The sequence below is a fragment of the Cydia fagiglandana genome, chromosome 16 (genome assembly GCF_963556715.1).
Source record: "Cydia fagiglandana chromosome 16, ilCydFagi1.1, whole genome shotgun sequence".
Taxonomy (NCBI): domain Eukaryota; kingdom Metazoa; phylum Arthropoda; class Insecta; order Lepidoptera; family Tortricidae; genus Cydia; species Cydia fagiglandana.
Window position 1 is genome coordinate 13,725,677 of NC_085947.1, and position 14,095 is coordinate 13,739,771.

The window sequence follows — 14,095 nt, forward strand, 5'->3', positions numbered from 1 at the left end:
TGAGGTGGAATGGCAGATCCCAATAATTCCTTTGCGCGTCGTAAATGGTACGAGATAGAAAAAAAAACGATGTCAACTGTCAGTGTCACTTAGCTCTCATTCCCGAAAAATAACGGACAAGCCTCATGTTACCTTGCGAATTGCTATTAATGTTATCATTGAGATTTTCGACGACCTCAGCACGACCCACGGACTTCTGATTCCCCACGACATCTGCGCGTATTTGGACAAAGATTGAATTTACTTTCGATAACTTGGCACTGCATAATTATTGGACAACGTTTTCTTCCCCACCCCTACACGACGGCCCCTGCGCTGACCCTTGGACAGAGTTTTGCAAGAAAAATAAGCGAGTTCATACGAGATTGCGAGCAGATTCTACAAATTTGAAATTATTATCATAACAGTGATAAGCACAATGCCGTTGAATTAGAGGAGCAATGGCCGTACAGGAGTACGTATCCGTGAAATACATAGGTACATAAAACTATCTTCACTTGTGTTTTGATTTTTATTATTAAATTGCCATGAGCTGTTAAGTTCGTAAACAAGAAATCGGTCTAATTTTTTCTAACAATTTCAACCATCTGTTAGTTTTGTGTGGTTATCCTCATTTTATGAATGTTGTTCTTATTTTCAGGTGGATGTAAACATTCATTGGCGGTATTATACTGATGGCTAATTAGAACCATTGAGCCATGACATACTTCCTTGCAGTGTTATTCGGCTAAGCCTCGAGCATCCTGTGAATCTGAAGGATATAATTATTTCCATAAAAAAGAGCAATCGAATTAGGACCAAGATATCCCGAGAATCTAAAGACATTTTATAAAAAATGCAATAAAATGAAAATGGGAGACTCTCTTATTTTAACAATGTTACAAGATCATGACAATGTTATGGTCTATACTTATTAAAATTTTAAAACCAACATGTCTTTATCTTTGACTTGAAAATGTACAAATGATTTGGGTTAAGTTTTATGAAATGCAACTTATGCTAAAAATCTATTATTATTATATGTCAAATTATCGTGAACTCGATGTTGCTTAAGGCGTATCCAGATTAGTTCGCCTTTTCGCCAATCTGATTAAATTGCCCGATCGAATCGGGACGTGCGGACGCAAACGCCAATTTGGCTCGCCGAATTCAACCGCCGATAATGACCGATAAAATGAGGTGCGGACACAAGAACACCAATTTGTGAGCCTAGTATTTTCGTTATGGGGCATTTTTTCAATTTAAATGTCTCTAATATCACCATAAATCTAAAATTGGAGATTGACGCCAATTTCATTTCTGATCAAATCGACCGATTTTATCAGTCCCGTCTGGATACCGCTTTAGCACCGCGAAAGGGCGCTGCGCGGTGCGCCCGGATTGACGCATGCGCGTACCGTATGCTTAGTATCTATGGTAATATAATTTTAAAAAATATGCAAATAAAAGGCGGCAAAGTTTATTCGTTGTGCAATACTCAATAAGTTACCGCTTGTTATTTTAATACTCGTAATAAACAAAATGAGTTCAAGTGACGAAAACGACCTGGAATAGACGGCACACCGCCTCATTTGAAAGCAGAAACAAACTTAATAATGAATAACTAGCTTCCTGCTAAGTCCAGGGACAAATACAACAGGACTTACGACATGCTCATGCTGTGGAAGGACACAAGAAGGACAGCCAAAACGCAGGAAACACCTACTCTGAAAATGGTTTTTAGCGTATTTCTGTGACCAAGTGAAAACTAAAAAGCCATCTACATTTAATATAAACTAAGAATATGCGTTGTTTTTTTAATTGTATTCGCGTCACTTTACCCCTATTAAATACGCTTTACTAAATTGAATTTGTTTTATTTCCTCACATAATTTGAGAATAGTGCTTACTATGTATACCTCAATGGAAGCAAAAATGTAGTATTTTTGCGAGTTGATACACTTGCTACTTGTGTATAGTGGCAAATGTATTAAACCCGCAATCAACACTAATCAATATGTAAACAGGCCCCAACGTGAAGCACATTTACCCTACAGACATACTTATCCATATTGACCATATTTGAACCTTTCAACTCTCTTCAAGGGCACGCCACACAGCGTGATCCTATATACTGTTGTAATGTTAATGCTTAAGGATAATAATTTGTGGATTTATAAAATAAAACGAAACGGAATTTACTGGATTTATATTATATTATTTTGGATTTATATTATAAGTTTTCTAAAGTACAGTCGCCATCAGATATATTGGTGCAGCTAGGGTGCTCATAAATATCTGAACACGCCTCTATTATCAGGGCGTGCGTGTTCAGATATTGTGAACACCTTGCCGAGCCCATATATAATAGCCAATAACGACCTAGTTATAAGACTATTACAATCTTAATCATCATGTATGTATAATACAACAATCACGTTTATATAGTCCTCACAAACGTATAAGTTACCATTTTGGCCAATATATCTTCAGTTTGGCACCGAATCGCTGTTAAAGACTTTGGTGTGCTCAAATACGCCGAATTTGGAAAGTAACGTCTGTACTTCCTACAAGACGGTACGACGCACTTTTGAGTTCATCTCTGTAATATTCTATTTCCATTCGAACGTTTCCGGGATCGTCTCCATCTATTGTGTTGATACTGAGATCCAAAATGACTCGTGTAGCAGTCCAAGAGTCGTGGTGAAGGCGTTAATGAAAATGTTCTCCAAGAAGCAGTGCCAAGTAGTCGAAAGCAATCGTTATCATTATCAAAATATCCGTGTTGAGCGTGCTAGGGACGTTAAAAATACTTATTCTAGAAATCACACCGACATCCAATTACAAGAAAACACAAATGTTTCGTCCGACCATTATTTTCAAATTATTTGCAAGTTATTTTCCAAGAATGACACTGACAGTTGACATCGATTTTTTTTCTATCTCGTCCCATTTACTACGGCAAAGGAATTAATTACTCGAATCTGCCATTTCACTTCACAAACGTCATATCGATCATTTAAAAAATTATATTTAATCAATAAAATAATATAAAAATAAAAGAGCTGCATTTCCGTGATCGCTATAATGAATACTATCGGGAAAAAATATAATTTGCCTATCTTCAAAAAACTTTACCTACCCAATTGTGACTGTTACTATCAGTCAAATGTACTTTCAGAGATAGGTAGGTTAGGGTTATTTTTTTTTGCTACGCTCAAAAAATGAAACTGTTCCCAGAGTTTGGTAGGTTAGGGTTATTTTTTTTGCTACGCCCTAAAAACGAAACTGCTGCCAGAAATAGTTATGATTTTCAGGTAAAACTACTTTTGACCAACATGCTCAGTCAAAAATATTGAAAAACTAATTGATATAAATGAAATGTGAATTTATTTAAATGTAATATGTACTGAAATTTAATTTTTTGGGCAATAAAGGCTATTCTATCCTATTCTATTCTAATTTGACAGGTGACAACAAAAAAAACATTAATTCCTGCTAAAATTTCAGAGTCATAGTTAAGCGTAGTGCATAAGTATACTTGGAAAAATCCGACCTATGCCGCCGTGGATGGCCCGGTGGCAGAATGGCACAGGCACCTGCTGCAATAGCAGAGGACGCTGCTTTGATTCCAGCCTGGGGCACTGGAGGCCATAAGGCTGCTGTCCGTCTGTCTGTCACCAGGCTGTATCTCAAGATCTCATGAACCGTGATAACTAGATTAACTAGACAGTTTACATTTTCACAAATGATGTATTTCTATTGCCGCTATAACAACAAGTACTAAAAACAAATTAAAGAAATATTTAAGCGGGGCCAATGAAATGAGTAAATTTTTATTAATATGTTTTAATATGACATGTTGGTGGCAAACAAGATACAAGGCTGTTAATGCCGATGGTAAGTGGGAGTTTAGACTAGACCTCTGCTTCTCCAAGGGACTCGCATTGCTGACCGAGTAAATTTTTATTAATATGTTTTAATATGACATGTTGGTGGCAAACAAGCATACAAGGCTGTTAATGCCGATGGTAAGTGGGAGTTTAGACTAGACCTCTGCTTCTCCAAGGGACTCACATTGCTGATCGAGTAAATTTTTATTAAAATGTTTTAATATGACATGTTGGTGGCAAACAAGCATACAAGGCTGTTAATGCCGATGGTAAGTGGGAGTTTAGACTAGACCTCTGCTTCTCCAAGGGACTCACAATGTTGACCGAGTAAATTTTTATTAATATGTTTTAATATGACATATTGGTGGCAAACAAGCATATAAGGCTGTTAATGCCGATGGTAAGTGGGAGTTTAGACTAGACCTCTGCTTCTCCAAGGGACTCACATTGCTGACCGGTTACAAATCTATTACACTCATACTAGGGTACCGTACCTGAAGGGTAACTAAAAACGGGAACCTATTAGCGATTCCGACTCGCACTTGGCCGGTTTTTCTTAGTAGGTATATGACATTTGTTTCAGTTTTACTTCATTGTCCGTCTGTCTGTCTGTCTGTCTGTCTGTGTATCTCATGAACCGTGATAGGCAGTTGAAATTTTCACAGATGATGTATTTCTGTTGCCGCTATAACAACAAATACTAAAAAGTATGGAACCCTTCGTGCGCGAGTCCAAATCGCACTTGACCGGTTTGATATTTCAGGCTCCGTCACACAGGCGCGTTTCGCGTGCGGCGCGTGAGCGGGGCGCGCCGCTTTTTCATATAAAACGCTCAGGCCCGGCTCTGAAAACGCGCCGGTGTGACGGAACCTTTATTTCAGTTTACTCCACTGTCCGTCTGTCACCAGGCTGTATCTCATGAACCGTGATAGCTAGACAGTTGAAATTTTCACACATGATGTATTTCTGTTGCCGCTATAACAACAAATACTTAAAAGTGTTCCGTTCTTGATGGGTGAGTCCGACTCGCACTTATCCAGTTTTTTTTACGGATAGGCATTAATATTAAAGAATGAAATAGTAGTCATAATTTCCATACTTTCACTTTAGTGCCATCAGAGATATATATAACTCCGTATAAGATAAATAAAGTCTAAGAAAAAAACGTGCCTCGGATGTCAAGCAAAAGTCACTGTCGAATAGATGGCGCCATATACCTTTGGTCTATTGTCGTTTAGATGGCGTTGGCGACATCGTTTGATATTTAACAATTTTAACACGTATCAGTGAAAGAACATGGGTCATTGTGGAACAATAAAAATTAATAATCATATATCCGTAAACATATTTTAATTCATTTATACATTTTCAATTTTATTTTAAGTTTTAATCGTGTGTCGATAGATGGCAGTAAATGTACCGTGACTACAAAATTTACTTTGACAGGACCCCTCTATACTATCTATTCTTTTTGGTGCCATGAAGGGTAGGTACAAAAGGGTTCCCTCTTTTGAGATTGGAAAGTGGGCTAGGTTATAAATGCGGCCTTCACAGAACCGATCTGCGACCAGAAAAGTGGGTCAGGTTAGAACTGTGATCCTTATAGAACCAAACTGCAACCAGAAGTGGGTTAGGTTAGGTTAGAACTGCGACCCTTACAGAACCGAACTGCTACCAGAAAAGCAGATGAGATTTTTTTAATTACATATTTGTTTTTAGATATATCGGAATAGTAAATTTTTCGAGTTAATGTTACGGATTTAAAGTTTTCTGAGATGAGATAGGTTTGTAACCGCCTTGATGAAGGTTTGAAGTCTAAAAGTAAATAATTACTTAATTCATAATGAGTATTACCTATTACTATTATTTATTTTAACCGAGCGAAGCCGGGTTTTCATCTAGTATTATATAAACGTTCTTGATTTCGGTTGGCCGAAATGGGACTTACGATTTTTCCTCTTTTCAGCTCCAAGATGAGGTTGATTGTTAGTGTTAGAAAGCTGTAATTTAGTATGGATATACAATCAACCCGACAAGGTGGTAAATAAAATCTTTAATCTCTAAAAAATATATCTAAGGTAGAAGCTTTGTAACTTCTACATTACCTATACTAGCCCAGAGGACTTTAATAAAAGTCCAAACTCCAAGGTCCCAGAGCTCCCAGACATTACCTTCTTATTTCCTAGTCAATAAAATGTACTTATGGGATAAATTAGTATTAGTATCGAAACTTAAAACCACCTAGGGATGTGTCGTACGGTGCTCTGAACACCGTAGTCTTGACTTCGTGCTTGGCCAATTATTTCACTTTGCAACAATTGCAACTCAATCAACTGATAGAAGGCTTGTGACGTCACGCAGCGCGATGGCGGGGCGCGCGCATTCGGCCAAGCAGCTGCCCGCCATTTTGGATTCTCGCTTTAACAACAAACAAACGGCAATGTAAAGCTAAAGTTAAAATTAAGGTTATTTAAATGACAACACGTAATTAAGTGACATGTCGTGGACAATCGAAAGTGACATAAAACTTATCAATTTAGTTAAGAAATATGATATGTTTTACAATCCTAAAAGCAGCGATTATAGAAATGTAACGTTGAAAAGTGATGTGTGGAAAAGAATTGGGAGTATTCTGAACAAATCAGGTACGTTCTAGTAAGAATTCATAACCTATTAGGATATTGCAGAGATATATAGCTATATGAAGTACCTATATGATTTCAGTTGAAAATAAAATGGTTCACTACTTACTTTTGTTACGTTACCATAGATAGTATTAGTTCAGTGACTGATACGAGTGGCACTCGAACTCGGAAGCTATTGTAGTGGTCTCGGCATTTTTTAAAAGATGGCGCTGTTATCATTATCAATTTCAACCGTATAATAATTTTATTATATTATGTTCTATAATTGTACACGCTTAACAAATTAAAAAGAATTGTCAACACTCCGTGCTAATTAATTGGATAAAGTAAATAAAAACCGTACGTTAAGTCTTGGTAAACAAAATATTGAAAAAAAGTACATAAAAAGTTTCTTGCAAAATTATAGTATCTATACAGCCTGGCAAAAAAGTGTTAAATTAAAAAGTCGCAGCACTGTAGTGTCGTCCCGTTCTCTTATATTAATTGATTTGAAAGGGACGACACTACAGTGTTGCCACTTTTTAATTTCTACTCTTTTTTTGCCAGGCTGTACGTACGTAGTAAGTGTACCTACATATTATAATAAGAATGTTAAGTAATACATATCAGGAAACCTCAAAGCCGCCTTTATGTATGGTTGAATTTTGTGAAGTTCTCACGATTTAAGAGAAGTACTCACGTTTAGAAGAACAAGACAGCTGAAGCATTTTTAATTATTGTTTATTTAATACGTCTTAGTACAACTAATATGTTATTTTGAAGTATATTCAAATCTTTGACACGAATGTTATTTTTCATGAGGATGTTGCTACCATGGCAACGAGGTTAGTCTTCTGAAAGAAGATATGTTTGCATAGAGCATACTTCACACCCTCGGAAGCTTTAAGAATTTTAGGTTAAATTCTTAAGTCCCATTCTGGAACTCAAATCCTGTAGTCTGGGCCCGAATAGCGGCTTGGTAAATATGTCAGCGAGTTGGACTTCCCCAGGAACTTGTTGGACATTGAACTCTTCATTGCTTACACATTCTCTAACAAAGAAGTGTTTTAGTTTGATATGTTTGGTGCGCTTGTGATATTCGTATTTGGGGTTGTGCGCTAAGTAGACTGCTGACTTGTTGTCTAAGTTTAAGACTGGCTTTTCCGTTTTTGTTAGATCATTAAACAATCTATTCAGCCATAGTATTTCTTGAGCCGCTTCGCTCGCCGCTATGACTTCAGCCTCCGTTGAAGAAATGGAAACTGTGGTTTGCTTTTGGCTTCTCCAGCTTATAGCGGCGCCGGAGAATAGGCATACCATACCGGAAGTCGATCGTCCAGTAGACTGGTCTCCTCCATGATCTGCGTCGCTGTAGCAGACCAAGTGCGGCGTTGACTTTTTCGTAAATCTTAAGCCCTTTTCTTGGGTCCCTTTCAGATATCTGAAGATGCGCTTAACTAGCATCACATCTTCCTTTTTAGGTGCTTCTAGATGTCTTGAGGCGACTCCGACAGCGTAGGAGATATCAGGCCTTGTACCTACGGACAGATATGCCAAGGCGCCTACGGCTTGCCTATAAGGGAAGTTCGACTTCATGTTTTCATCCGCTCCCGCATCATTATCTTTGATCAAGGGTGACGGTGCTGACTTGCAATGTGACATTCCATATTTTTCTAGGATTTTCTTGATATATGACTTTTGGCATAGAGATATGGAGTCTTTTTGCACGTTTATTTCCATTCCGAGGAAGTAAGACGCAGGTTTTGTCGTGATTTTGAATCTAGCTTTTAGTTCCTTCAAAAACTCGTCACCTGCTGTCGTTGAGTTGTGCGCTACAAGTCCGTCGTCCACGTAAAGAGCTATAGCGACTTTGGATTGGCCTTTGGTTCGCGTGAATAGGCATGGATCCGCTTCACTCTGCTTGAATCCAGTTTTCAGTAAAAACTCTGCTATGCAGGTATTCCAGCAGCGTGGCGCTTGCTTCAATCCGTAGAGGCTGCGTTTTAATTTACAGACTCTTTTAGTTCCATCACGATAACCTTCGGGCTGTTTCATATATAGTTCTTCCTTAACTTCGCCGTTTAGGAAGGCGGTCGTCACGTCGAACTGTGTCAGTTTCAGGTTTTCACGAGTAGCGACAGCAAGCAGTGAACGCACAGTGCTCAGACGAACCACTGGGCTGAACGTTCTGTCGTAGTCCACTCCAGGTATCTGGGAATAGCCTTTGATGACCATTCTGGCCTTGTACCTCTCGACGGAACCATCGGGGTTCATTTTTAACTTAAATACCCATTTGCATGGCAGGGCTTTGCGTCCTTTGGGTAGCTCGACCAGATCCCAAGTTTGGTTTTCTTTCAATGAGAGAATTTCACTCTTCATTGCTTCTTGCCATTTTTCGCTGTCTGGCGATTCCATAGCCTCTTTGAAAGTTTCAGGTTCCTTCGGTTTATGAAGATTTTCAACTTCTTCAGCTGCTGCCAAAATAAAATCGTCGTACCTTTTTGGAGCTGCGATGGTAGACCTGTCTCTCAAAGTTCGAGGTGGTGTTGAAGTTGAAGCATGTGGATCAATTGTTTCATTTAGATCTTCTACATCCTCAATATCAGAAGGTTCGTCATCATCGATGAAGTTGTGAGAACCGGAAAGAGATTCGTACTCGCTTTCATAGTTTTGTGGTTCCAATTGTTGAACTTCTTCAGTGCTATTGACCGAGTTTGGTTGCAACGTATCATCGAGATCTTCGTCTTCCGAGTCGTTTACTGGTGTGACGTCTCCATCTTCATTGTCGTCAAGCTGTATTGTTACTTGCTTACGTGGTAATCTTGACGGTTTTGAAGGTTCTGGAGATTCGAAGGAACAATCATTGTTGAAGATATTGGTGATGTCGTTTTTGTTTGTGTCGTCGTAAAACATGGATTTCATCACACGGATGTCCTTCGATATTACCACTTTATTTTTGGATGGTAGAAGAATCTTGAATGCTTTTGATGTTTCAGAGTAGCCAACGAACATGCCAGGAATTGCTTTTGGTGCAAATTTGTGACCATTGGTGCCTTTAATGAGAACAAAAGTTTTAGAGCCAAATATATACAGGTGGTGAATAATTGGTTTTCTACCAACCCATAGTTCAAATGGTGTTTTGTTTTCTATAGCACTGTTTAAGTTCCTGTTAGACAAATAGTTCGCTGTCATGATTGCTTCACCCCAGCATTTTAGTGGCGCGTTTGCGTCGATCATTAGGGCTCTAGCTTTTTCAATCAGGGTACGGTTTTTTCTTTCTGCTAATCCATTTTGGTGCGGTGTGTGCGGGGCACTAAGTCTTCTCTGTATCCCGCAGCGTTTCAGATAAGCGTCGAAGTCCCTGTTGATATATTCGGTGCCATTATCGGATTGTAATACCTTGAGTTTGTTCCCCGTGTGCGTTTCAGTTAACTCTTTGAACTCTTTAAATTTTTCTAAGACTTCGCTCTTGCATTTCAGCAGGTAGACTCGACTGTAGCGGGAGTAATCGTCGATGAATGTGACGAAGTACTTGTTACCGCTTATTGTGGGAGTTCGTATAGGTCCACAGACGTCAGAGTGAACAATTTGTAAGCGTTCAGTCGTTCTTTGAGTTGTTTTCTCGCGAGGAGCCGGTACTCGATGCATTTTTGCTTGAATGCACGCTTCACATTCCGGTAATGTCTCTTTAGGATTAAATTGCAAGCCAATTATGTTTTGATTTTGAAGTGCTAATTTCATGTCTTTGGTGTTCATGTGTCCCAATTTCTTATGCCAATCTTCGATGCTAGATGATTCAGTTTTTGTGGTAGTTGCAGGTGTTTCATCATCATCAGTGGCCAGGTTGTAGCACTCATGCTTGCTTGGTTTAATATAATAGAGACCGTTTTCTTTGTAGGCAGTGAGAATAATCTTATCTTTTGGATTGTTTACTATTGCCTTGTTTTTTGTGAATAGAACTGTACATCCAGCGTCCGTTATCTTGCTGACAGACATTAGGTTGGTGCATAGGCTAGGTACGTATAGTGTGTCTTTCAGGTGTGTGAGTGCGTCACCGCTGCCATTTTTTGTAATAAAAGACACTGTACCTTTCCCTTCAATTTCTGCAGTAAAGTCTTCAGTTGCGAAGTTTAGTTGACTGGATGTTTTTTCAATTTTCTTAAACAGGTCTCTTTGGTACGTCATGTGAGAGGTACAGCCGCTGTCCACAATCCATTTGCTGTCTTCGAGCTTCTTATTTTTTGTTAGAAGACATTGCTGCGAAGCGATGTGGTTCCGATGAGATGTAGGTTTTTGTTTTTGTTGTTGAGGTTTCTCATTGTTTTTATTCCAGCAGCTTGTACAAATTTTGTGCGTTCTGCGTTTAAAAATGTTGCCTTTTCTTTTGCAAATTTTACAGGACGCGTATAATGCTTCTTCTTCATATGAGGATCCAGGTACGTCATCATTGGTCACGTTATTGTTATGCCGGGCTTCAAACTCTTCCAGAATTTTCGTTTTAAGCTCATCAGGCTTAGGTAGAGTGTCCCGCGTTTCAATTGCAACCCTGAAATTCTCATATTCGGGAGAGAGACTGTATAACATCATGATAGTTAACAAGTCTTCATTTATAGTAACATCCATATCAGCCAGCTTGTCAACTGTGTCCATAAATTTGTTCAAGTGTGCTCGTACATCTTGATTGTCTAATTTAGTTAGGATCAGCTGTTTAAGAAGGGTCGCTTTCCGCGCAGGTCCCTTACTGGCATATGTGTTCTTTAATTTGTCCCATACTTCTTTCGCAGTGCCGCAGTTTTTAATTTGTTTCAGCTCGGACGGAGCAATAATCAGGACGAGTTCACATTTCGCTAATCGATCCTTTTCTTTTGTGTCGGCAGTTGCGTCAGCAGCTAAGGCTGTTTCAACATATTTAAATAATTTATGTCGTAATTATCCTTTGTGAGTGGATCGATTTTTATGTTCGACATTTCGACTTGGTACTCGTACTTACAGTTTCACCTCTGCTACCATGTGAAGTTCTCACGATTTAAGAGAAGTACTCACGTTTAGAAGAACAAGACAGCTGAAGCATTTTTAATTATTGTTTATTTAATACGTCTTAGTACAACTAATATGTTATTTTGAAGTATATTCAAATCTTTGACACGAATGTTATTTTTCATGAGGATGTTGCTACCATGGCAACGAGGTTAGTCTTCTGAAAGAAGATATGTTTGCATAGAGCATACTTCACAAATTTTGCTAACTGAATAAAGAAACAAGTTTTAGCCGACGATATAAATTGTTTTATATTTTTATTAGAAATATTTTATTTATTTATTTGACAGACGAAGACTGCTGCAGAAGATGGGGCTACGTGAGGGGTCACTACGTTAGACGGAGAGGAAAACCTGCACCAAAAAGATTTAGTGATGTCGTTAAAAATGGCTTAAAACGAGCTAAGCTACTTACATTCTTGGATGAATATCGTGTGGAGTATTACAACAATGACAGTAGTACTGATCAGAGCGTCACCGAGCCTCCGTCAAGCGAAGTCAGCTATGAAAATTATGATGACCTTGATGATGGCGAAGAAGATATTGTTGAAGTCAAATCAGAAAACCATGACATTGTCGACGTAGAAGATAATAATTATTACAAGGAAACAGAAGAAAGGGAAAACGCTGAGCCGAAAGCTAGTACAGAAAGTCCGAACAAAGATACAAATTTGGACAGTTTTGATGAGACAGACCATTTTTTTGCGTCAATGGCGAAAATTGCAAAGAAACTACCCAGACGTGATCAAGTTATGTTGCGAATGCAAATAGCTACGATGGTTGGGAACGCAGAGTTGAAGCAAATGGAAAACGATCACAAATGAAAGTGACTGTGCATTTCGCAACAATGAAGAGGCAACAGTGGTGTAGCTAGACGTCGGTGAAGCGGCCTTTTGGCCACGGCTGCGCACTTAAAGGAGCCTCGCGGCAGCCAACCCTTTTATAGCTTTGGGAATAAACTCTCCGCGCATCATGGTAATAACTTCGCCCTCAGCTAGCTCACGCTACGCCATTGAGCGACAAGATGCCGTGTCGTGTAAATGTCATTTTTTCTTAGTCCTTCTCCAATTCCTATAAAATAAAAGATTAGTGTTTTATGAATGTTACATGAACCTAGGTTGTCGATATTCGACATTGCTTGAAGAACCGATGTTTGCTGTATCACATAGTGACCACAGTGTAATAGCACTAATGAGTGGTGACCAAGAATCGAAAGACGCAATCAAAGGACCCAATGAACTGGTCAAGAGTGCAGAAAAGAAAACCGTTGGAAGAAAATAGCGGACGACCAATCGTTGTGGAGATCCTAGTGGAGGCCTAAATCGAGTAGTGAACGTCTTTCGCTTGATATAATGATGATGAACTAGCATTAAATCTGCTTGGCAGGTAAAATGTGTTTCATTTGTTATTAGTATTTAACGACGCTGTAAGCTTTTATTTATTGAATATTTTAAAATTCTAACAGTTGGTATGGATATACCTACCGTAGCATAAATCTCCGCCTAATGGTAATGTACAAACGTGTTGTAATAAAATACACGTTTTATACAAAAAAGATTTTTATTTCTGAAGTTTGATTTTTATCTGTTATAAATGTGTTAAGTTGGAGCTTCAAGCATATACTATTGAACAACATGCGCCCTAAATAAATATAATAATAATCCTCGACAAACAATATAACGTTTTAATGAATGATCCGATTTCAGCAGATTTAATACAATTTGGCTGGTTTGATTCGATGGGATAAATACGAGATCAAAACTTGTCCTTTATAAAAATGTTTGTAATTTTCCAATGAGTATTGAAAATACCATACGTTTTCGTACGGCCTAAAAGGGTGTCCACCTTTTCAATTTCTTTGTCCAACGTATGTTTTGTGTCACATTTTGCTTAATGAGAGAGTGAGACGCAATGACATTGTACCAAGATATTGGACAGGTGGAATACCACCCTAAGATACATTTGTAAGTTTTACTTACGTAAGTAGGGACACAGTTATACTACAGAATGTGAGATGATTATTACCATCTCATACTAACAAATAGCTTTGTCCCTATTTACCTATGTAAGTAAAACTTCATAGGCAGATACGGGGAAATTGCACTTATATCCCTAGTAGCATTTTCGTTGGGGCCCACGGTGCCAACGGTAGGGAAAACGTTGGGATGAGGTTCGTTCCGTAGCCAACATTAATTTTGTATTGGCCCACCATCGCATTTACCAACATTCGCTGTGGCACAGATGCCCAACAATGGGCCTTTGTGTATTTTGGTACCGTTGGCTAAACAACGATAATATTCGTTGGCCCAATGATGACATATATCGCATTTACCAACATTGGCAGTGGCAGTGATGCCCAACAATGGGCCTTTGTGTATTTTGCTACCGTTCGCTAAACAACGATAACATTCGTTGGCCCAATGGTGACGAATACCGCATTTACCAACATTGGCTGTGGCATTGATGCCCAACAATGGGCCTTTGTGTATTTTGGTAACGTTGGCTAGTCAACGATATCATCCGATGGCCCAATGATGACAAATATCGCATTTACCAACATTGG

At 38.7% G+C, this 14,095-nt stretch overlaps 1 protein-coding gene across 1 annotated transcript; it reads left to right on the top strand.

Annotated features, from left to right (window-relative positions):
• Positions 1 to 6,247: 6,247 nt before the first annotated feature.
• Positions 6,248 to 13,087, top strand: LOC134672333 (uncharacterized). Its single transcript, XM_063530228.1, has 2 exons — positions 6,248 to 6,517; positions 11,824 to 13,087. The coding sequence occupies exons 1-2, from the start codon at positions 6,370 to 6,372 to the stop codon at positions 12,354 to 12,356; spliced, it is 681 nt and encodes a 226-aa protein (XP_063386298.1). The 5' UTR covers positions 6,248 to 6,369; the 3' UTR covers positions 12,357 to 13,087.
• Positions 13,088 to 14,095: the final 1,008 nt, after the last annotated feature.